The 25,269-nt window shown below is 38.9% G+C and overlaps 2 protein-coding genes across 7 annotated transcripts in view; one reads left to right on the top strand and one right to left on the bottom strand.

The window, feature by feature from the left end:
- Window positions 1–15,036, top strand: part of KCNC1 (potassium voltage-gated channel subfamily C member 1) — a 127,676-nt gene extending 112,640 nt beyond the window's left edge. Inside the window, exon 4 of the mRNA XM_017808331.1 lies at window positions 12,948–15,036. Coding sequence (XP_017663820.1) covers window positions 12,948–13,129 — 182 coding nt within the window. The 3' untranslated portion in view covers window positions 13,130–15,036. The remainder of the gene's footprint in view (window positions 1–12,947) is intronic.
- The window catches only part of SERGEF (secretion regulating guanine nucleotide exchange factor), a 148,889-nt gene continuing 128,139 nt past the window's right edge, over window positions 4,520–25,269 (bottom strand). For 3 of the 6 annotated variants that reach the window (XM_017808356.1, XM_017808375.1, XM_017808366.1), the window contains one exon: window positions 4,520–6,614. In XM_017808356.1, the coding sequence (XP_017663845.1) occupies window positions 6,454–6,614 (161 nt within the window). In that variant the 3' untranslated portion in view covers window positions 4,520–6,453. The remainder of the gene's footprint in view (window positions 6,615–25,269) is intronic. The other 3 variants (XR_001873758.1, XR_001873760.1, XR_001873761.1) reach the window with 3 other exon arrangements.

Genomic DNA, 25,269 nt, shown 5'->3' with positions numbered 1-25,269 from the left:
GCGTGTGCTCCAAGGCTTCCACTGTTTTTTCTGCTGCCCATGAAGCACAGGTTAGAGATTCGTCAGGCAGCAAAAGGCAAAGTCTTGCAGTTGTATTAGCTCAGCTGTCACTCTAAGGTACCTGCACAGCTTCTAGATCCCAAAGGGCTTAGCAGGGACGACACAGTCTGTGCAGAGGCTGCTGACTGTGAGTCACACCAGCACAACAGGAGACATGGCTTAAGCCCAAGCAAAGCAGCTCCGCTGGAGCCACGCTTTGCCACGGTGGTGTCAGTGCAAGTGGGTGGCTGGAGAAGAGGCGGCAGTAGCAGAAGTGGGAAATGAGGAGGACACAGGATGGGTTTGGAAAATGGGTTATGCAAGTAGGAGTGATGGAAACAGCAATCAGTAGTGAGGGGGAAAGAAGAGCAAGGAGAGAAGGAAAGAGTGGCAAAAAAATCATCAAAAAGCACTAGCCTAGAAGGTAAAACTTTGGGCTGGGACTCAGGAAATGGGAATTTCATTCTTGACTCCACTGTGGACATGCTGGATTACCTTGGTTGGGGCAATTCAATCTTTTGTGCCTCAGCTTCTGTTTCTATGACATTATCCTTTTTTTAAAGTGTTCTGATGTCAAAAGAGGAAAGGCAGTATTTAAAAAGGAATAGTTATTATAATCTATCTACTCAGAATTAAGGCACCAGAGGAGAGAAGCGTCTCTCCATTATTTGAAAAATGCCATGTTTCCTTGTCTGCAGAAGAGCACAATACTCCTATAGTAATCCCTTTTCTTCTGTGCTTTAAAGCAGAGGATTATTATGGAAAATTATTAAGCACCCACACAGTTAAAATGACAGAGCATTTTCATTACTGATTGGCAACTCCTCTGCTGCCCTAATTTAGGTACCACATGTCTTTATGCATTCAAATCAGTAAAAAACAAAACAAAAGCTAAACTCACTTGACATTTGCAGCCAAAAACTAAAGGCACATCAGAACATTAAAAGTCTCCCAATTCTTGGCCTCTCTTCTAAATACAAAAAAAAAAAGGTAACCCAGAGTCTTATAGCAAAATGTTCACATACACTTAAAAGATTATGATGACCAGGGAGTATGTGAATAATACTGAATTGAAATTCTGCAATTTTGAATCTTGATCCCAAAACCCGCAGACAGAACTCCCCCAAAGACTGCATAGCATCTGAATAACAAGGTGGCCCACAGGCAAAGCAAGCTGCAAACAGATTACAAAGATGGAAATGAATTGAGTGAGAGGCTGGCCAACATGGGAACTGGACTTAGACATGACTCCCTCCCAACCTGCAAAGGCTCACCTGAAAATGAGACGAAATCCGACATGTCACAAAAAAGCCCGAGGAAATTTTGCAAAACAAACGTCACCCCTGCATTTTCTCATCCCCCAGCCAGTTTTCATTCAGGAATAATTACTTTGTTGCTCTTGTTTCCAACCAAGCTGAAAAATATGTTTTCCCAATACTCTAAATTTATGCTTTCTCAGTCTCCCACAAGGAAACGTGGTTCATCCAGGCCATGATTCAAACACAGAGACTGTTTTCACTGTTGCATATTTTCAGTCACATACTCTATTTCGATGTTCTACAGAGGCACTGATGAGTAAAAACTGTCTCTGCATTAAAAACAGGTAAATGCTGAGACAACTGACAAATGAACCTGAATGAAATGCACAAATAGCTCAAGAATGTGCCTGACTTCAGTCCTTCAACATCTAAACGGGTTACAAAGTAACAATGGCTTTACGCATGCAGTTTCTTCAAATTAACTTCAAAGGCACATATGATAAAGACCTCCATTTTCAGTTATATTCATCCAACAGAAGGCCATTTTCTATAAAACCAAAACATTTTAATTCAAGGCTATTAAATAATTCTTTCTAACATGAAGGAAACCAAGTAAGATCAGCACTTACCAGGAAATAAGAATAGAACAAAAGCTAAAAGAAAAAAACAAAGCATGTACTACCACTTTTTTGCATATGTACCAAGATATAAATATGTGAAAAGTTAAAATGTACCAATTATTTTTGTGTTAGCTGGACTTTTCAGCGAATTTGGTGTAAACACCACTTTTCCACTGTGCGCATTTTGAAGTGCAATCAAAACCATACAAGGTGATTCTCTAACCCCAGACTCCATCCATTCCAAGCCTTTGGAAAGCAAGACTTTCGCCTTCTGCTTCAGTATTTTCTTTTTACCTTTACAGGACTTTCACCTGCTCTGAACTATAACCTGGTAGTAAATAGCAGAAGCATGACTCAACTACTGATGAAAAATTCTGGAGTACTTTTCAAGAAAATATCTAGCTAAAAGAAAATGTACAAGATTTGATAAGAGAACACGGGACTTTTTGGTGAAAACATGACATTGCAATTTCAGTGACAAAGATCTGTCATCATCTTGATTTTTAATACAGGAGAAAAGGAACTGGAAGTCCCAAAATTACTTAAGTCTTGTTTAAATCAGATCCAGAGTTCATGAAATTGAATAGAAAAAATAGTAAGTATTTGATTAAATGCTGGACTAGATCACAGGCCTGAGCAAAAAATTTCTGAGACTGGAAGGTGAGGACAAATGTTGCTGTTTCACCTGAGGAGAACTGGAAATTTCAAGATGTGCTATGAAAGAGGAAAAAAATCACCACAATTGCACGGCAATAATTCACATTATTATTAATAAACAGTGGAAGAGGGGGAACAATAACATCCAAGAAACAGAATAGTTTGTCTCTCGTCTCACTCCCACCACACTGACAGGCTGGAATGCTGCTACACCTGTGAGATTACTCAGTCTTCAGGACCTGTATCTTGACTCTGTCTTCCTCCTCCTTTTCCCTGTGTTTTAGCTGACTATGTCAGGCTCTCTATTGACATTCATTTAAATATTTTTCCAGGTCACCTTTCTCCTGTACATTCAAACTGATCTCCTTCATCTGTTTACCATCTTCATCTCTAAGTCTTATAACTCAAAACATGTCATAAAGCACAATGAAATCTTCCCATCCCCCCCAATTTCTCTGTGCTCAAAACATGTAGCTGAACAAAATCTCCTGTCACTCATGCAGAAGTGACCTTTATGATGCTTTATGATGGTTGCAGATGGCAAGAACTAGTTACACACCAACAGGACTGACAATATGCAGAGAGAAAAAGGTCATATAAGAAATGGTGACTGGGCAAACCAGAAGAAAGGCAGGATTCAATTCTTCTTTCAAATGAACACAGTTTGAATACGGGGTTTCTAAGCACAAAAGCATCACGTCACTCAGGCATTCCACACAAAGTCAAATAACATCAGTGACCATCAGGTAGGCCAAAAAATCCTCCAAGATACAGAAATTTCTGTCCAAGTTTCACAACACACATTGTCCTACTGACTTTCTTTAAAATGGAACAGGAGGGTCTTGCGCAGGTGCCCATGGAGGCTGCATGAGTAACAGCGACAGAACTCCCAGGATTTCAAATAACAGAAGAGCTCACAACAGCTTCCTTCTCCCCCCTCCAGCCCAAGAGCCTGAAAGTTCTCTGGACTGAAGGTCAAAAGCTTACAACTTGTTCTCCGTCAAGAATGTCAGTTCACTGGGGGGTTTGCTCATCTTTGAAAAAGTGAGGGGAGAGCAACTGCCCGGACACTTGCTTACCTTGTTCCAGTGTCTTTTTATAAATACATATGTTACAAACCTTGTCAGTTCATTTGCATCTGAACCTGAGCACAGAATGCTTATATAAAAGGTTTGCTTTGTTTATTACAAAAGAGCTGCTCAAAGAACTCTCTATGAACTGCAGAAGCATGGGCATAGCACACTGGCTCTGCATTTTGCCTTGCAGAGACTGACCTTCTCCATCAGGACATCAACAGGTAGCAGTCGTAAGCTCTGGACACCAGCAAAGAAAGTTTTTTTTCCCACTTGATTAGGAGCTTTTCACTATGTGCTCCCTTCCTTACAGAGAAGGCCTTAACTGATTTTGTACAGTGCTTTATTCTGCAAACAAAGCTACTGATATACTAAACAGGGCAGTAATTTCTGAAAAAATGAGCAACAACATGGTTTTGACATTCAACCATGTCCCTTCTAAAAAGAATTCTATTCACTCTTCATACTACAGCAGCATCTAGAAGTCCTGACCAACAGAGCATTCAGTACTTCCCAAAATTTTCCATCTACAGAGGTACAACAAAGGAGAGAAAATGAAGTTCTTGCCTTTCAAAGATTAAGATCAGATGCAGGTCAGCACAAGAAACAAACCCAAGTACTTCTTTCTTTCCTCACCTTATGACCCCAAATCATTCATTGTGTTCCAAAAGTGAGTTCATGTTACAGGTTTGAAAAATTGAAAAACATTTCAAATAACCAACTCACATTTATTTGTTACATGTTGGACTCCTCTGAAATGAACTGCAGCAACAGCACACCCAGTCAAAACACATCCAGCCCAGTAACCCCGATGTAGCGCACGCATACTAGCTGTGATTAATGAAGGAACAGGATTGTTTAGAGGACATGATTACTGAAATGAGGGAATATGTTTATTTGGTACACAGGTTTTGAAGAAAAACAGAAGTAGAAACCTCAGACAGGACTGCCGAAAAAAGCATGAGAAACTGTTCAGTGCATATAGTAGAGATGCTCTGGTATTCTGAAAATGGCACTGCGGACAGCCAATAAATACCAGCTTAGATAAGTTAAAGTACAAGAAGTCACAGTCTCAAACAATATGTTGCCGTGAAGAACCACAACCAATACATGGGTTAAAAAACCCACCTTACAAAAGAAGGCTCGATTTTACACTTTTTGCAGAGGATCCATTTGGTTATTCTTACCAATTCTTTTGGTATCTATAATAGATAAAATCCACTTCATAGTCTGTTCAAGTTTCTCATCCATCAAATGGAAAAATAAAATACCTTTGAAAATGAGGCCATGAACTCTAATTGCTGTAAAACCAAGGGCGAAAAAACACTTGCAGCTCGTATTATCATCACCTTAATTCCTTCCCCTTCATGTGTAAACTGACACATCATTAGAAAGTCTTCCTGTCCTATTTCCCAAGAGCCTTTCTCTGAGTATTTTTTAATTCTGAAAGGCTTCTTCCCTGGCAAGCCTGCTTTAAAAAGTAAACCACTGTTTAGCAACAGTAGGTCTCCTTAAAAGGTGCATTTACCACACAGTAGAACTCTCTATATTTAGAACTTGAAATACATTGAGTACCACAGCAAATGTAAGTATTGTGGGTGGTAAACACCCAGTTTAATAGCATCCAATGTATCTGAGTGAAAAAACCAGTTTTATAAATAGCTTCCAAAATTTTGCTCAGCATAGGCAGCTAATAATATCTGAAGATATTTTATTTTATACTTTTTCATTTCTCCTACCAAAACAAGTGTTAGGCCTACGTTCTCTGTCAAGCACTCACCTGGAACAAGTACTGTGGGCATGCCATGAACAGTAACTCAGCTGGGCTGTGAAACGAAGTGAGAACTAACCTGAAACCATCGGGATTATTTTGGTGTGCCTTTTAGGCTGGAGAACTTGTAAAATCTTTCTGGTTAGATTTTGATGTCTTCCTATTCAAAGGCAGCTGGAAATACAGGAGTTATGTCCGATCAAACTGTTGTTGACAGCTACAGGCGACTTAGGCCCTTTGATAAGAATTTTTAGATCGTTTCCAAGAGCTCTTAAAATTTTTTCTTCCCTAAGCAGTAGCTTCAGAAACTTCAGGTTTGGTTTGCAAGTTAATGATAATTCACACAGATTTGCATCCCTGTAAATCTATAATAAACTGATGCCCGGCACAGAACATCAGAAATACTGCTCCTTTCACAGTTTAATCAAGACAAAGCTAGTTCAAAAGGGTCTCATTTCCCCCTTTTACCAGCCTTCTAAATTATATCACCATTTTTTTTTATCCTAATCTTCTGTTTAAACTGTGTGTATGCATCTATTTATGTTCACTGGTATTTCTTTGTGATACAAACGATTTTCTGAGCTGCTGGGAGCTCACAACTCCAGCAGAAGTTGGCAGGTGCAACATATGCTTATAGTGATGTAAAGATACAATAACAAAAGACCACCTTCTCAGACCATTTCCTCAGACTGAATTTATACACCAATGATAAGTGATTAACAAGTTGGTTTCTTCCCCAAAGACTTCTCAGAAGAATAAGAAGTAAATCTGTCTTCAGTAGTTTTGCTTCAAGGCAAATGTTTGTAATTCTATCTGTGGGTAAGAAAGTCAATTCCTGTGACAAGAACCCATGAAACAATTTTTAAAGTATTATAGTTTTCTATCCATAGTTGTTCCTTTCAGACTTAGAAAAAACATCTGCACTTTCCAACTATTGTGTTAATCATGGGTAATTCTCTTGTAGCTCTTCTGAGCTATGCAACCCAAAGATGTCCACACACATCCATGATGTTATGATTCCAGGTGTGCTAAGTTCAATGTGGAGTTTGACAAAGAGCCATGGAGTGTCCTGCCCCACATCCAATTAATTTTGCATAACTGAGAGCTTTGACTGGCTTCGGGACACAAATATTTGCTTCTGTGCCATCACCGCACATCCCATGTTCGTTCCATCCCCAGGAGAAGCACTGGCCACCTAAAAGAGAAGACAGAAAATACAGAATAAACACCAAAGAAATGTAACAGCTTTGGTTAGTTCTGAGGAGCAGATTAGTCAATTTGTCCTACTTAGGTTCTAAGAAATTCTGCTAAGGTGGGGAAAAATGTTCTGGTTCTCTTGAAAATATAAATAAACACAAATGAATTATTCTCCATCCTGTTCCATATTGTTAACAAAACAAGAGAGATTAAAATAACAAAGGCATTTGAAAATCCCTTAGTAAATACCTGGTTCAGTATTTTTGCAGAGCCCACAGAAATCTCTCCACATTTTAAGAACCCCCCCTGAAATGATGTGAAATGCCTGTCTTTCAAGTTCCCTCTAGTAAGCAAAAGTATCATAAATCAAGCACAGCGACTTTAATAATTCACAGCGTGATCTGCAGGGCTGGGGAACACAGAGTCACAGAGCAGCCAAATTAAATTTCATTCCTAGTTTCAAGTTCACATGTCACCTTTTTCCTTTAAATGCAAGTCTTTGACAGCCTGCCTTACTCTTAATCATCCTACCTCTTATGCTTGCTTTGACATCATTTCACTGCTTTTATTATTCTTATTTTCACTCATTATTATTTATTTTTGCAACATCTACTCTTTTATATCTAAAATAACGAGTCATGTATTATTATTACCCATAGTACTCTTTCTTGAAGCAAAATATGCAGATTTTGTTCTATAAATGGCTGGCATAATAAAAAAAATCCACCAAAGCCCCCTTATTCTGAACTACAAGAGCTATTTCTTCCCTATTTTCTATTCTTTATTTGGCTGACAGAGACTGTGCCTGTGACTTTTTGTAATAAAAAAGAAAGCCATCCTGCCATATAATCATTTTTCTGATGCCACTGGCATTTTTGAAAAACAGTAGGTATTAACAGCATGAAGTATCATTCTGGATTCCAAATAACGAGAAGAAAAGTACCGAAATTCAAAAATCCAATCCCAGTCATAATTTTACTTTTCAGAATTCAGAAACAGATTATTGCAAAGCTAGCAGGACCATCTTTCCTGCAAATCCAGCAATATTTCACTGTCATGTGCTCTCTTTACATTATTAGTATATTGAAGTTCTTCTCTCCTGTAATTAAGTGTAAACATTACTGAAGTCAGATGTAATTAAACAATGACATTTCATTTTCCTGACGTAATTAAACAATGACACTTTATTTTCCTGACAATCTTTAAGTCAATGGAACACAACAAAACACCACTAGAACATCCCAGTAGCCTAGACACATCTCACCTAATACAGCAGCTCTGTTATTCCTGTCTCAGAAGGCACCAGATGTTCCCATGGCTATGCATGCACAATACTGACAGCCCAGCCTATATCCCAAATGCACGTACATGTGCTGCTGAAAAATACCAGAAACTGAATGTGCAACATATACCATTTAAATATCAACAGAACGGCCTACAAGTTAATGGGATTTTTTTTTTTGTAAGGTTCCAGGTAAAAATGTTTATGTAAATATTAAAAAGCAGGAGAAAGACACCCCAAACCCATACTAGGGACACAAACAATTATTCAAGGAAGCTGCACCTGAGAAAAGGCAAATTTTTTTGCACAGTTAATATGTGAACCCTGCAGACTAAGTCCATTTAAGAGTGGGGAAACTTCCAATGGAAAGGGAATATAACATGCCCTTGCATTAATAAGATGAATGTGGTATACTTTTTGTTAATAGATTACCAGCAATTAGTACAAGAACTTGTATGCTTTTATGGAGACTCACTACATCTAACTAAAGGATTTTTTATTTCTTTTTTCATCCTGTCCCATCAGGATAAGAGAGAGGAGACCAAAAAGTTTCTGATCACTTTGTATTACAAACTGCTCAATGAAACATTAATGGTACAATAAATATTCAAAGAAACAGTGCAGTATTAACCTCTCAAACTGATAAAGATATCAAGTGAAGCATCTTTTGAAAAAAGATTATAGAAACATTTACAAGCTAGGAAGCCTCCAGACAAGAACATCTCCCCTAAAATAAGGATCATGGAGTCTTTTCCAGCCTTTACTTCTCCAAGTAGGTAAACAGGCCACCAAAATAGGTTTTTCTGTGTGATTCCAGTGAGCTCCAAGGTTACTGAAATGGGATGAGAGTGAAAACTGGCAAAAGAAAAATTAACTAGGGTTTATGTACGAATGGTCTTATTCAAACATGCCTCATACATCTATGGAGAGCCAGGAAGAAATATGAAGAGATGAAAGGACAGCTGACAGATATGGAATGACAGGCCACAAAAATGTTTCTCATCACCACCAAGTCAGAATCAGGAAAGCTAAAAGGCAGAAAATTTTTATTGTGAAAATAAAAGGTGTACTGTACTACATCTGCATGTAAAAGATTTAGCCGAAAGCGGACAAACAAATATACAAATAGCCAGATGCCTGATTCATGTGAGAGAAAACAGAATTTTCAGGAAACATATCAAGTCCATTTTTTGGCAATAACATATTAACAAAATTTGGAGGAGGGCTGGGCAAAATGACTGCAGTGAAAACGGTCAGGAGGGAACAAGCAGCTCTGTGACCCACTGGCACAGAAACTGAAGTCAACGAAGATCGAAGGTAATGAGGCATCTATTTAAAAAATTACATGGAAGGAATATCTGCAGAGTTAAAGAAAGACCCTAAGGAGATCTAATGGTTAGCCTCTGGAAAAAGGACATCACTTCATGTCAATTTTTTTTTTCTTGCTTGTTTTATTTTTGGTTGCTTCTATTCACAGTTTATTGCTGATAAAAACCTCAACACAGACCAAGCAGCCCTACATGCCTTCACAAGAAAATTCAATTTCTATGTCTGTGCCAGACCTTCCCAGGATGAAAGACCATTAAAATGATGTGTATTAATACAGCTACAAACCACCTCTAACAAAATTTAGCACAAGCACTGTAACATGTTCTCAAACAAAATGGTTTGTGTTTGGTGAGGTGAGGGAAGGTTGCTCTATGTCACTGTTTAAGTGAAACCACGTAAGACATTGCACTCACCTTTTCCCATTTAAAACATAAATAGTCAAGGTACAAATGAAAACCACAGAACTCACATGGATGATCCCAAGGGAATTTCAGTGCATTCACAGTCACACTAATCGAAGTTTAGAGCAATGCTATGCAGAACTTTCCTCCAAACATTAAATATACAAAATATAGGGAGAAAAAGGACCTTAACAAATCTGTTTTGGTCAAACAACACAAGAAGGGACTAGTGCCCTCCTTCTGTCTGCAATAATTATCCAGGTTTTTTTCAAGGTAACTGAAGTGACAATGGCAATATACAAGTTGATTAAACTGCAGAAAAGTATTTCTAGGAAAAATAAAGCTGCATCATAGTGAACAGGATTCTGGAGAAAGTAGAGGATTTAGGGTTGCTCCTCATTGCTGAGCTCTTTGTTCTTCAGATGGAAGAATCAAGGTTAGCAAATAAAGATGCTCTGGGTGAGATTCACTGCACTTAACTTCAGCCATCTAAAAATCAAGCAACTTAGCTACAGATCATTATCCTCTAGTTTTCCACGAGAGCCAATGGGGACATCTACATGTCTCTAACAGGCAATTCATCTTATTCAAACACTGGTGTTAAAATCAAATCTATCTCACTTCAGTGACTATAAAGAGAGACCAAGTGATTGTCCTAGCCTAGGCATATCAGTTTTATGCAGCTGAAGACAGGTTATGTTAAATCATATGCTTACAATCAGTCTGAAGGCAAAGCAAGGAAAACTGGAAACAAGGAAGCTGCAAATATCACTGCAACCTAGCTTCAGGCTACAAACAGTCTGCTTCTAAACCAGCCTGTGCCCTGGAGGCTTATCACTGGAGTCTTCAAAAGATTCTCTTTTCTGTTTCTCCTCTCCTGCTCTTTCAACCACAAAAGCAGAAGTTCGCCTTAAAGACAAGCCAAGTATCTTAAGGCCAAGCCATTCAAGAGAGAGCTTCACATTTTAGGGATCTGTTAAAATGTTTTAGTACAGCTCTATTACATTGGCTCTGTGCTCTTAGCAATGCTTCACAATACCTCAAATTATTATTTCTCTTTAATCTTAAATTAGTGCTACTCTACAGATGGTTATAGACGAAGTTACAGTAGGCAGGAGATCAGCTCAGCGCAAGTCAAAAGACTTTAAACAGCATCAGGGCTGGACCACAGACAAAATTCAGGTGTCTCACCTATCCTCCCTTGACTATTTGAAAGCATTCAAAACCTCACAAAGAACAGTGTCACACTACACAGAAGGAAAGATTTAGACCATATTTCTCCCAAGGAGTTGTAAAACACAAATGAATAAATTTTCTTTTTTTTTTTTTTTTTTTTTAAGGCCATCTAGTGGTTCAGAGTGTCAGGTAAAATAAAAGGAAAGAAATATCCCTCTAAACTTTTGTGGTTTTGATAGCAACAACTCTGTCATTAGTGCAAAAGATCTGCAGATTCTTAGAATATAAGAAACAGGATTGATATCAATTGTTTTCTGAAGAAAAAATATGGAAACGTATTAGTAACTAAAAGGGAAGTCTAAGCATTCTACAAAATCTTATTAAAGGCAAAGCCTGGTAAGTGGAATGTATGATGACATCATCACAAGACACGATATGGTACCTCCAAAACTCAAAAATAACTATGAGATTCATAGAGTTGATTTTTATTATGGAGCCACATTTTCAAGGACCAAGCTGTTACGTGCTCTAGGCAGCCCATCGAGTTGCTGGTGGAGTTGTTCAGGACCAAAACTCTCAGGAATGTGTGTCTGGCTTTAAATTGAGTAAGCTTGATAAAAATCAGATGCATTGCAGTGCTAACACAACACAAAGATAAGAAAAACCACACATTTTTGATATTACGTACAAAGTTATGGTGCTAAAGACATGCTGATTTCAAAGTTAGCCTCTGGTCAACAATCTGCCCTCACTCTACATGAGTAGCTTCTCCCCAGGCAGTGGACCCAGACCACTCAGTCCCCTCCACAGTTGTCATTTTACACAGGTGAAAAATCACGTGACTGTGATTCATCCTGGTATCTGGAAAGAACAACTTTCAACGTCCTCAAACACCTAATCATAAGAAATGTACGAAGCTTGCACTACATGGAGGCCTCTGACTTGGTGCTCTAAACTAATATCTTATGTGAATTATTATTTTTTCCCAGCAGAAGCACTGTTTTGTTAGTTGGACCTTCTCTCTGCCTATACTTGTATCTTGTGTAATACAGCAGGGACTTCAAACTGGGTCAGGGCCTCAAGGCCAACTGTCAAAATATCCAATTATAATCCATAACTACCTATTGAAGAGAGTCAGAAAATCGACTTGAGAATACAAGATGCCTAGTATGGCTTAGGCATGTGCAGTACTTCAAAATGGAGCAACAAGGCTATACATATCCTTTGCAATTACTTTCAGTTGGGAAAGTCTAATTTCTAGTTTGTTCTTCAATATCAGTGTCTATCCCACAAACTGCAAACAGAAGAGCAGCACAGAGCACATCTAATCTCTTCTGTTCTCATTTCCATAGCATATGAATAGCTGAGAGTTACAAAACGGGAAGGGGAAGGAATCGTGTGTATTATAATTTCCAAGCGCACAGCGAAGGGCCATGTAGCACATCTGGCACAGCCTGAAAGCTGTATATGGAGGAGTCCCACATAAGCAATGCAGAGAATTAGAGGAAGATGCAGTAAGAATGGCACTTAGCAAAAAAAGCCATAGCAGATTCGTGCAAACATGCTGAGCATTTTCCTGTGCACTGTTTTAAGCACCAGGCAAATAACTGAGCCCATCCCTAGAGGAAGTGCTATCTTGCCAATTTACAATGACAACAGAAATTTTGTTCTGTTCTCACAGGGCACTTCAAAGCAGGAGCTGAATGGTTCACTGCACAAATTAATATGTATCTATTTGAAAGAATCATTCCACATCAAATAAGCCATGGTTTAGGTTACCACTCAGGCTAGTTTATGATGGATTTTATTTTTTCCTTCTCTGTTATGCATTGTCATTTTGAAGCCAAAAACAGAGGAATAAATTCACAAAACTATATCCTATGATGTAAAAATGAGACTTGCAACTACAGATTTCTTGGGCTGCTGCACCTTCGTAGCTTCTGTGGTGACACTGAAGCCCTGTAAGATGGAGATGGTTGCTTTGCTGTGTGTAGGTAGCAAGGAGAGAAATCTACTGCAAGGATTATCTGTTCACATTTCTGTTTCCACAGGGAAACACAAATAGTACTATGTCTAATGCTTACAGGGGCTGCAAAGGTTTTCCTTTTGGTTTTACTCAACCATGTCAATTCCTTCCCAACAGGAAAGCATCTCCAGCTCAACACAGAACAAAACCTGGGCTCACGACTTTGTGCAAGACTGAACGTAACTGGTCCGCTGACAATACATGAGGATTATATCATACACGAAGCAGCTGCAGTGCAGAGAGGATTAAGCATTAAAGATGCTTTTTTTTACACCTGCAGAAGACAAGAAAATCTTTAAATTTTGCTTGCTTAAGTACAGGACAAGAACAGATGACAGAAATTAGTTAATGGAGAGATTTGTCTTGAGGCTCTGACCGTGGCACAAATGTCTGTTCCATCAGAATATCAGGCATGGCAGAGTGTGACATTCATTCAGAACTTACATCCCTGCCTCTCACAGTGACAGGCATTAAACGTGTCACAGTGCTTTAACTTTGTGTGACCAGAACTAGACAATCACGATCTCATCACAGAGCCAGAGACTGCAGTCTCATGACCCTCTGTATGATGTGAAATGGAATATACAGAAAATACCTTAGACTAAGTGCTTAGTAAGAGGTCATCCACACAAAGCAGTACGTCAGAGCACATCTAGAAGAGTGCAAGTCATTCAAGTGTCCCATGGGACCACATGGTGCCATGGCCATTTATGCCCATGTATTTTGGGTATTAAAGCATTACCATTTCAAATTTACATGCACTTTAAACTTATGTAAATGATTATACAAAGAAAAGGAGGGGACGGCTGCGATTTACCTGACCTACAACGTTATATCCAAGACCTGGAACTGATGGTCATCTTCAGCACAGGCCTGGGAAAAGTAACAGAAGAACACAGAAGCAAGAATCTGAGAACCCCCTCAAACTGCATTCCAGTATTACATGTAGCTTTCAAAGCACTAAGCAAATCATAGAGCAGGAGAAAGTACAGTCAGCAAGATGAGCAGCAGCACGCAGGTGAAATGGCACTTCCTCCTACTTCATCGGCTGAGGTTAGAAACAAGAGACCCCACTGGGCTCTCAGGAACTCTCTCCTCAAGAAAGAACAGCTAGGTTGGAAAAAGATATTTTGGAAATGCTTTGGTGCTTAACATGTGTCATAAGGCAACACTTTGTAGAACCGGTCTATTTACAAGCATGAGCTTTAAGGCCATCACACAGACCAGGCTATAGATGACTGTCAGTCCTTGGCAGCTTATAAAAAATACTGATATAACAGAAGCTAAAAAAATATTCCATATGGCCACATTTACCTTCTTCTTATCTGACTGCTGTTCTCTTCCCATGAAGGGCTGTTTGCACTGAACAAAAGTGAGCATTCTAGGGTTTATCTATAAAGGTGTCCTTTTCTGCAGAATACAATTCTCTAACTCAGAACCAAGAATTGAAATGTGTAAACCTTCCACACAGACATCTTAATGTAAAATAGCTTTGTGTTTAAATGGGCTTTAGTTTGAACTTTTCCCCTTTCATTTTCCCTTAGCAATTGCAAGGCTGCATTTGGTCAAGTTTCAAGATACATGATATGAATGTGCATTACTGTCAAGTGAAGTCTAAAAAAACCTGCTTGTTGATATTAAACAAGTGAGAGCTTTTCTTCCCCATGCTTAACAAGTAATCTGAGATGAATTCCAGCAGTCATAAGCGAAAGTGTTAGAAATGCAAAGAGAAAAATCAAGGAAACAAGTGGTCACTGAGTTTCTCAGTTTCCATCTTACTGATTGAACTAGTAGATTTTCTCACAGCTACGCAGTTGCCACAGAACAAAAGTAGTTGCAGCTCAGCAATGACGTTATTGGGATGCCTTATTTTGCAAACTTTCAAGTCGTAATCTTAGCATATCGCAATGGCTCAGATGATGGCTCCCCTGCAAGTGTCACAGTGCAGTTGTAACAGTGGCAGCACCCTAGGACGTGTGCCCAAGAGCTTTAAAATACTGAGCTTGATACAAGCTATAGCATAGCTGTAGTCCGAGAGAGTTCCGGATGAACTAACCCTCCTTTCAGGGCAGGATTTGTGGATTACAAGTTTCCTCTGTGCTGCAACTGTTGTACTTGAGTTAACCCACTTGTATCTGGTTCAAGTGTGCCTATACCACACTGTACTGTAGTGCAAGCGCACATCTAATAAAACTCCTATGGCTCATGTGCCTTGTCTGTCTGTCTCAGTTTGTGCCTGTTGTTACAGGGACTCCTATACTTGCCACTGTTTTGGGGTCTAAATGGGGTGAGTTTAGATCTACACAGATATAACAAGGGCTGGGTCATTTGAGCAGCTAAAAAAGAGTAAAAAATGAACACGTTGGTAATATCCCCACGTTAACACTGATGGCACATACAGCCACCATTCCCCTCCATCTCCTACAACATAGTTCTGTGAATGGGATCCCTTCCAAAGAAGAAATTAGAGATAGTTGACAGAGCTGTGACAAAAGATAAAGGAAACAAAATAAAATAAAATAAAACAAAATCCCACGATTCAGACTTCAAACATAAACCTTAAGGAGGTTTACTTCAAGTTTGTGCACCAAAGGCAAGCCACATTTGCTCAGAAGGGCTGATGAAACACAGTGCTTTTACCTGAGATTGGCTGTGCAGAGCTGGGCTGGTGTTAACTTTCTATCACAAGTGAAAAAGTAGCTGAATACTGAAAAAAAAAAATTTAAAAAACAAACCCACAACAAAACCCCAAACAAACTGAAAACAGTTTTTGACATACTTCCCTTCTGGTGCAGAACGGATTCTGGGCAAGACGTAAAGCAAAGCTTGCTAACTTTTACCTATTTATATCTGCAAGGATTAATTTTACATTATTCTTTACTTTTATTCACTGAACTATTTAATTATAAATCCATAATTGTTGATGAAAAAAAAAAAGCTGTTGAATTTCAATACCAAGCTGGCAAAACCTGAGCATTTTAAGCAACACACAGGGCTAAAGAAACCCCAGCCTTGGAGTGGCACAGAGTACATATGGGTGTGTGCAAACACCTTTTACAAACTCAGGCCAGTTAGTCTGGGAATAACCCTGCCACAGCACAGCTTCTTCACATTTCTACCTTCATCCTCCTTCATGAGGATGTCCATACACTTACTCTTCACACCACTCTTAACTAATCTTCCCTAGAAGGGCACAAGACTAGGAAAGAAACGCTGGCAGAATTCAGGATGCCACTGGGTACCAAGTGACACCATTTGAGTTGTTCTAATTAGGAAAGGCAAGCACCATCTCTGCCACATGAGGTTCAAGGTACATTTTGGGGACACCTCACCACTTTGCCTCCATCAGTATAAGTAAGATACATCTAAATTCTGAAGTGGGGTTAGCTCCTTAAGTTGAGGAAATAGATCAAGTCATTCCCTGGAAGAAGGCAAGCACAAAGAGTGTCCTGAGACGAAAATCTCCTTCAATCAATACTGCAAGATGTTTTCTGAAAGTTTCTGCTCTACTACATTTTTTTTGGATGCTGGTAAAATCATCATCATGGCTAGGCTTCACGAACGAAGATTTGTGAAGGCTCTGTGCTGATAAAATAGCTATAGTGAAAACAGCATTCATACATCAGGTGCAGGGATCTGAGGTTGGAAAGTAAAATCTCTCTTTGGCACAGTGACAGGAAGAGCAGCTGATGGGCAGAGGGATTCAGAGGCGCCATGCCAGCTCCAGAAGGTCGGAGACCAGAATGGACAATGCAAGCTGGGTCCCTGAGATGCTGTTTGGCACTATCCCATCTGATCCTCTGCATAACCTCAGGGAGAAGAGGAAACCAGCTGGAATGAAGACAGGAATATCTGACACCATTTTGGAAAGACTATCTGCCAGAAACCAGGGATAACAAAGTATTCTTCAGAATAAAAAAGACAAAACAAATATCTCTACCTCTGAAAGAATATATGGCCAAATTAAGAATTCAAGAGTTTTGTTCTCCTCGCTTTGAAGGAAGCAGGAACACTGGAAATATGGGGTCTCTGTGTATTGGCCTTACTATTCTTTCCTGTGTCCACACAGAAAGCCAGTTTCTTCCATTTTATATTTGGCTCTAGACTAATTACAGAGCAGGAGCAGCTACAGAAAGCAACCTAGAAAAAAAAGCTAGACAGAAAAGAATTACTTGGAATGTAAGGCCACACTTGGCCCTATGACAAATATTTATCATTACTCTAAAGAAATAGTATAAAAAGCTTTTAAATTATGGATAATATTATAATATGAGAACTCAGAAAATAGCGCAAAAGACTAAAACCAAATCAGCCCAAACTTCTGGTAAAACAGAAAGCTTCGGTATGCAGTGAGAAAAGCAATACATGGCATGCATGTATGTCCACAGGACTGTGTATATAACATACAAACAGATGAACACTATACGAAGTAGTTCTCACTAACCTGCAACAGGAATGTGAGAGAAGCTGAATTTATGCTTTACACCACTGGAAAACAGAACAACCAAACATGAAGATGACAAAGTCAGACAATGTTGAGATGTTTCCTTAAATAACTTTAAAAGTGTTTTTCTCTGATTTAGTGATAACTGAATACCAATCATGAAAATATTTCTTGTACAGTAAAGCCAAGAGATCTTTGCTCTTTAAGCTCACTTATTAACAGAACTGTCTCTATTCATGGGTGAACCAAAATGCCATTGATTCTAGAGGTTTCTTAATGTACTCAGGAATAGACAAAGCAAAAATTAGAATTTTAAGTGTCCAATCAACTTTGCAGAAGTGACTCATTTCCAATTCATTCAAAGACTTAAAAATGCTAACAATCCCCAAATAAGAGCCTTTTCTATTTTGTCTTTTTTTTAGGGGGTGGAGGAAGGGTTGGATGCTTAGCAGCATTTTAAAGCTCTCTGTATAACTTCTGATACAGAAAGGTTAAAGACCATAATCTTTAGCTGCCCAGCCCAACCTGCTTTACAAACTTGCTGTCAGAAAAAATTGAGCCTTCTGAAAAATCAGATATTTCACAAGCAAAAATCAGAAACCCACTGAGATTTCAATTGCCCAGAAAAGCTTTAAACAATTTTGAACATACTGATGTAAACTAATCTTCCAAAACGTCTTCTGTGCACAGACAACTCAAAATGTTGTGCAGTTAACAAAACCTTCTACAGCAAGATGGTGAGCTCTGCATTAGATGCCACTTCAGTAAACACCATGCTCTATCTTTATAGTTTCGCTGCATCTTTGGTATCTAGTTCATCCAAATATACATGAACACATACTTATACATGTATACATACTTAATTGAGCTACCTGAGGGATAAGTTTGTTACCAATTTCTGCATGAGAATGCCTATTCTTATGGAGAAAAACTTCACACTTGAATAATTCCTTAGGATACAGAACTAATTTTTATGTCTAAGTAGTAGCTATTATTTAGAACATTTTAAAATCTCTGTGTTGAAATATGGTTCAAATAATTTCGGTTGCTCTAATTTTCAACACCTTCTCTCCTAGCCAACGTGTCTTGCTGACAGGTTGTTCATGGAACTGTTTACTTTCCAGCATGAAAGGTTATCTTTTTCAGAAATTTCTTAGGAGATGTTTCTAATTAATTAGTCTACAATTCCCACAGCACTTTATTTAATTTTTTTTTTTTTAATTAAGTGTTGTGGGTTTTTTGGTTTGGTTGGGGTTTTTTATTTGTTTTAGAAAGCGGTCAAAGCTCTAGCAGGCACAAATGCTTCTTTCTCTCTCTGTAAGAGATGCTTTTTGGATGCTTTTGCTGCTGTGAAATTTTTCGCCTCTCCAGGGGACAATTAAACAATGACAACACTGTATTCACCCCAAAGCATAATTCTATTTTTGAAGATTTCATTTGACTAACATGATACTGACCACAACTTTTCATCTGCAAGGCAATGTAAGTCAAGTTCAGCCACATGTCAGCGTGCACTGGCTTGACCCAAGTCTCAGGAGGTGCAAAAATTACTTAGCTGGCAATGTGATTAGGTAACCAGGCTGACTACATGGATGGATTCAAAGCTGCTTCTCCAACTGGTAATCAAGAAAGGTCTTAACAGGATTTAAGAAGTGAAGGCAAGCGTTGATGAGAATGAGAAAAGAAGCCATGAGGAAAACAGTTTGACTCCAGTCGAAAGCAAAATCCTAAGTCATGACTAATTCCTTCATTTCCAGCTATCGGTCTCTGTTACTAAGGCTTTGCTCCTTTCGGCCACGTGACTCTAAACTTTCTCATTATAGAGGGAGAATTACCCTGCACAAAGCAAAAATATAATCCTCCTTCCTGAGCTCTCAAGGGATCTGGTCAGACCTTCCCTCTGAAAAATGGCAGAAATCATCACAAGAAGCAGCAGACAGCAGAGGACTAAACCTCTGAGTGCTGCCTGCATTACTGACTAAAGTCTACTCTCTGACTCCACTATTTCTACATTTTTCCACCTCATTTTGACTACTTTTGCTATTTATATTGCTATGTCCTTAGGCCAGGGGTCATCTTTCACTGCCTCCTCTACTACATCGTCTGACCTCACCTTGAGCCCACGGATGTTGTGGAATGAAAATAAGTAATGAAAAAACTGTAAAAATCTCTGTTTTATTTAATCATCCATAGGATTAGATTCACACTGCTTTGTAAATCTGGAACTTAAGAAAAAAGTGAATAAAACCTCTGCAGTGAAGGTGTTACTTGGTCCTAGAATCTTGGTTCCTCTGTGTATTTAGAATATACTTGAAAAATTAACATTAAAATTTAACATAAGATGAGACATCATGCCCTTTCTTAACTGTCCTTTCTCACATGGTGACTGGTATGAACTAAACCCATATTACTTTATTCAGTCATAAAAAGAACTCAAGAAAGGGAATAATGAAGGTAAAGGTCTGCTTTACAGAGTGATTCCATAGGAAAACACTTCTCAGTGCTTCTGTTTACCCATCCACAGATCAGGGACATTTGTCTTTCCCAGGGAAGTTTACAGTTTACGGCAGTAAGTCATATGAACTCCTTAAATTAATGGCCATACAGAAAAGAGAAAAGAATACACAGTGAAAGCGGAATTCAGTTAAGTAAGTTCAGTACAGAGAAGCCATGCTAAAAGCCATTTTAGGGCTCCTGAATGCATATGAGATCTGTTGAGACAAAAAGCCTAAGACTCAGTGTTGACTTCAACGTTTGGGTTGTACAGACCCTGAGGATTAAGTTAAGCACTGAATTCTGGAGTCAGAACAGCAGCATTCTGTGAGCGTGACATTCCTGCCTCCGTGGAGGGCTACAACTCAGTGGGCTTTAAAAGGTAACTTAGTCCCTCTTTTCCTGGAGCAAAGATAATCTATGAACTGAGATTATTTTTAATTCATTTTGGAACTTATTTCTTATCTTCCATTTTCTGGGTCCAGCACCTTTTTTCCCCATAAAAAGATATCTTTTGTGCCCTTTCCATGCTGTCCTCATCCATACAGCATTTCTGCTGATCTCTGTGTGAAGACAGCATTAGCTGCAAGGATATCAGTGCAATGTAGAATTTGCTCTGTACCTGCACACCAGTGGTGTCTCTTTCAATCTTTCTCTGCCAATAAAGGATTTTAGGGGATTGCAGGTGGTTTATTTTCTGTGCAGAAGGCTCAGAGCTGCATCATGTAACTATAGCGACAACTACTGTGAAAGCTCTTGATTTTTATTGACATGCCTCAAATCACCTCACTGGAAAAATTTATACAAATGGAGAAATAGAAAATTAAACACCCTAAAGGCCAAAGGAAAATATTGTGGTGATCTTCATCTTTATGCATTGCTTAAATACTTCCCTATGGTAATTTGCTTCTTTTACTGTACACTGGTAACATTAAAATAGCATTTTAAAACTCACAGTTTAAACAGTAATTTAAGCCTCCACAATGCCAAAGCAAAGACACATGTGCAATCAGCTCAGAAAACACTGTAGCACATTGCTGCATTTGACAAAGATTCATCACTGGAAAACTGACACTACATAAGTGGAAAGAAGAATAGGGTGGACACATTTTTTCACAGAGAGTAACAAAACATTTGCATAGGGATATACTGAATTATTCATCTCCTACAGACAAGACAAAAGATGCATCTTTCTAAAAGATATTTCCCCATCCAAAGGATATGTTTTTAAAAGGATTTTCCCATGTTCACAGCAGCTGAGAACTGTGTGAAAATGATACTGAGATGCTCTGTCCCAGTCTTCAAGTTCTACAACTTGATAGACAAGTTTGACATTCCAAATCCAACAAAACAGTTTCAAGCTCACAGCAAAATATGAATATGCTGCAGTCTGAAACGGCCTCAAGTATCCTGGAAAGTTACCAAATCGCTTACGTTGAGCTTGAAAATGCCACCTCTAAATGTGCTTCCAAGGCCATGAACCACAGTGCTGGAAAATTGATCCTTGCTAATGGCCACCATTTATAGCCTTAACCTTTACTACATTACTTCAATTCTCTCCAACAGCTCAAACAATATGAATCAAAAACATTTCCAAAGATTTTAACAATTACCACCAGAGTAAGAACTGTACCTGCAAAAACCTTGACCTTATTGACAAAGTTGATTTGCATGGTCACAGGTTTTGCAGTCAAGGAATCAGACCAAAATGTTTTACCCCAGTTGCCTGTTATTTCTCATTTTCAGCTCTGCTGCCATGATTTATTCTCTAAAAAGGCACAATAATCACAATCACTTTTTTTATTCTACTCATCATCCAAAACAAAAATATTTAATAGCAAGGTTTAGGGAAAACTACTGAGCTGTTAATATAGCTCTTCTGAATCTAATACTCTTGCAGTACACAATGCAATCTAGGCTGCCTGGAAAGGATGAAAATGATGTGTTGCTATGGAAACAGGAAGGCACATGTTTAGGTTGCTCATCCCTTAAGAGCTACTCCACCAATATTTTTAAAGTCTGCTAATAAAATTTTAATCAGTGATTAGAGTAAAATGAATTTCACCTCCTGTTGGACACCAGAATCTTAGTTCAGACAATGTCAAGCTCTTTTAATATTCCTTGCATCCAACTATGCCCTACAACATTAAGAATGAATTTATGCAAAAACAGAATGTCAACATGCACTTTTCTAGCTCAGCTACTTAAAATCATTATTCCACACTGCAATAGATACCAGCTTCCCAATTTAAAATCTTGTGCATGTAGATTGTGCTTTTTAATTTATTAATTGATGTGCCATACCTCCCCTTCAAAAAAACTCATACCAACTCAACAAATAAACTCTTCAGTTATTACCGGCTTAAGACTGTAAACCAGGGATATGCCCATTGAGAATGTGCCAATTAGCCCATCTACTGGTGTTATCACTCACTAGATCCCCTAAACATCTGCTATTTCCTAGAAATTACAGTTGCCATCTTATCATGATATACCTGCAGACAGATCTTTCAAAACACTGGGGCTTACAAAGTAAAAATGCCTTTCCAGACACCAAACAGAAAACAGGTCAAGTTATTTGCTGGCAAAACTCCACTTGTTTCACTACTATCATAGCAGTGAACCTGGCTCCAAACACGCAGCCATTAATTATCTGTACAGGTAACTATGTCAGTACACTTGTTTATTATCACATTGGAAGATCAATAAGCAGGACTTGGTTGATGCTATTACTAACCTATCACCTCATTCTTGACAAATAACTAAGTACAATGCTAAGAGTATCGGAGTATGGTAATAAACGGTTAACAAGCTTTGTATTTTGGAGCACAAAACAGTAAAGCAAAGCTGAAAAGACAAGAAATCCATACTGTGAACAAACAGGTGCACTCTTTTTTTAACACAGTTGTGGTTTAACTCAGCAGGCAGCAAAACACCTCACAGCCATTCCCTCACTGCCCCCCAGTGGGATGGGACAGCGCGTCGGAAAAAGGTAAAACTCCTGGGTTTGAGATAAAGACAGTTTAATAGGACAGAAAAGGAGGGGAAAATAATAATGATAAAGAAACACACAAAAGCAAGTGATGCACAATGCAACTGCTCACCACCCCCCAGCTGATGCCCAGCCAGTCCCTGAGCAGCAGCAGCCCCCCTCCCAAGTTTTTTCTTCAGCATGATGCCACATGGTCTGGAAAATCCTTTTGGCCAGTTTGGGTTGGGTGTCCTGGCTGTGTCCCCCCCCCAGCTCCCTTGTCCCCTGCTAGCCTACTCACAACAACTAAATCAGTGTGTTATCAATATTATCCACATCCAAAAATCCAAAACATAGCCCTGTACCAACTGCTAGAAAGGAAATTTACTATCTCAGCTGAAGCTAGGACAGCAGTCCTACATTGTAAATTATAATCTTAAAAATTCAATTAATTTTCATTTATGTATACAATATTTCTCTGTTTCAGTATTCCTGGCAGAAGGATTTCAGTGGTCCATTCAGACAGGAAAGAAACCAACTCCCAGACCTACCAACCATGAATCTTTACTGCATTAAGATCTTGAACCAGAGTGTTAGAAGTGCCAATGTCAGAAGAGATATGTGACAACAGGAACAATATGTCCTTTAAAGAGGACATACTTATCTGGTTTCAGCTTCAGAGATATAGAGTAGGGGTGATTTTCCACACTCTGCTCCCAGAACACACCAGCACTTTCAAAAACACGTCAGCCTCTCTATCCACTGTTATATTTAGGATTGAAGTTTTGTAGAAAAACCCTGACACTAATCTCCTGATCAACCGTACCGAGATTTTTAACGTATTTGTTATTTTTAAATTAAACTTGAAATACACTGATTTCCTCCAACAACACTCCCATTTCCTTTTCCTGGCTTTGTAATTAATAAGAAGACATAATAATTGCAGGCACAACCTTCCTCCAAACCAGGATCCCACTGTGTAGGCATTACGCAGGAGCTATATTTTTTCCTCCCCTAAGGTATCCACTGTGATATTTTAAAAGATTTATTTGCTTACAGCTAAACAGATGATATTTACTCACATTACAAAACTCCTGTCATACAACACCAGCATTTTTTAACCACCTTCTCTTAGGAGACATACCAGGGACAGCAGGTCAGGACAGTCACACACTGTCTGGAAAGGCTCACACAAAGTACACGCATAGTGTTCCTTTTCCAACCATGCAAAAATAACCTGAAAACAATCATTATCCAGTTCTATCTGCAGGATAATTTACAACCAAATCTCTGAGTGTTTTGCTAAATAAATATGTTCATTTACTCCTTCAACAGTAAAAAACAGGATCTTAGCAATACAGTTCCCCTTGGCTCAGAAGGTCAATAGGACAGTGTTTCATTCCTGTTACTTTTTAAGGGCTTGGCTGCTGCCTGGGCATCCGCACTGGCTACCAAACTATTTTCAAATGTCCTTCCATCCAGGTCTCTCTCTTGTGAGCATCAGCCACAGTGAGGAATCACAAAATAAATGCTTCAGATGCAACAGCACTAGCTCTGGCTTCAAAGTTTTCTGTTGAGAGACAAACAGCTTAAGGAAAACGGAGAATGACAGTGACATTTGGAGTACAGTGTCCCCAGCCTCCCTTCCTCAGGAAGGCTTCCTTTTAGTCATGATACTTTAGCTAATTTATATGACTTTTATTGCCTAAAAGCCAGTGTGTGGCTATACTAATCTCCTTTTTATCGTGTCTGTATTTTAAACCCAAGTTATCATTGAGAACTTTCATGGATCCCAGGCAAAAACCAGCGTCAGGACATGGAATAATTTACTCGGGACCTCTGGAGATCACCTGCGTAAGCCCTCTGCTTGAGGGCTTACCACCACTCTATTCCTATGCCTTGACATTTCTGCACTGTCTGTTACACTTTGCACCAGGCACAGTATGCAGAGAGACTGCTGGATGCAACTGGTACTCTGAGGAAGCTTAACATTTGCTTATCTAAACCAAATTTCCCACTTTTCCAAAATCACAGGATCTTGCTTTTCCTTCATCAGGACTTCTCTCCAGACAACAATCCTCATTCTTTGCTGAGAAACTCAATGTGACTCTGCAAAAAATCCTAAGCTCTAACCAGCTCCCAAATTGTATAATTTTCAAAAAGGGTTGAGTTTTCACCTCCTGTTGGACACCAGAATCTTTCTTTTTTAATTTAAAATGCACATATGAAGCTAATTTCTGCAGATGGAGTAAAAAGTACCACGTGAATGAGGCAGATTGGCTTTTTCATTGGACACTGAAGGGTTGCTATGATTCAGACATGCTTTAATATTTAAATTTCCACAAGCTGCAGATATGCTGATATAAGAACAAACGTCAGAAGGCTGATCTATTCTGAGATCCATCTCAGAAAAAGGTCGACAACACACTTTGAAATCAAGTTCTGTTTCTGTCTATTGGAATTTGACAGATTTCAGTCACTGAAGTAAGAAAGGATTGCCAAAGACGAATCCAGCAGTATGGTGCAGCTTT

Source organism: Lepidothrix coronata, unplaced genomic scaffold (assembly GCF_001604755.1).
Source record: "Lepidothrix coronata isolate B3197 unplaced genomic scaffold, Lepidothrix_coronata-1.0 Scaffold1, whole genome shotgun sequence".
In the NCBI taxonomy this organism is placed as follows: domain Eukaryota; kingdom Metazoa; phylum Chordata; class Aves; order Passeriformes; family Pipridae; genus Lepidothrix; species Lepidothrix coronata.
Note: the sequence above shows the minus strand (reverse complement) of the source record. Positions and strands in the feature narration are given on the sequence as shown.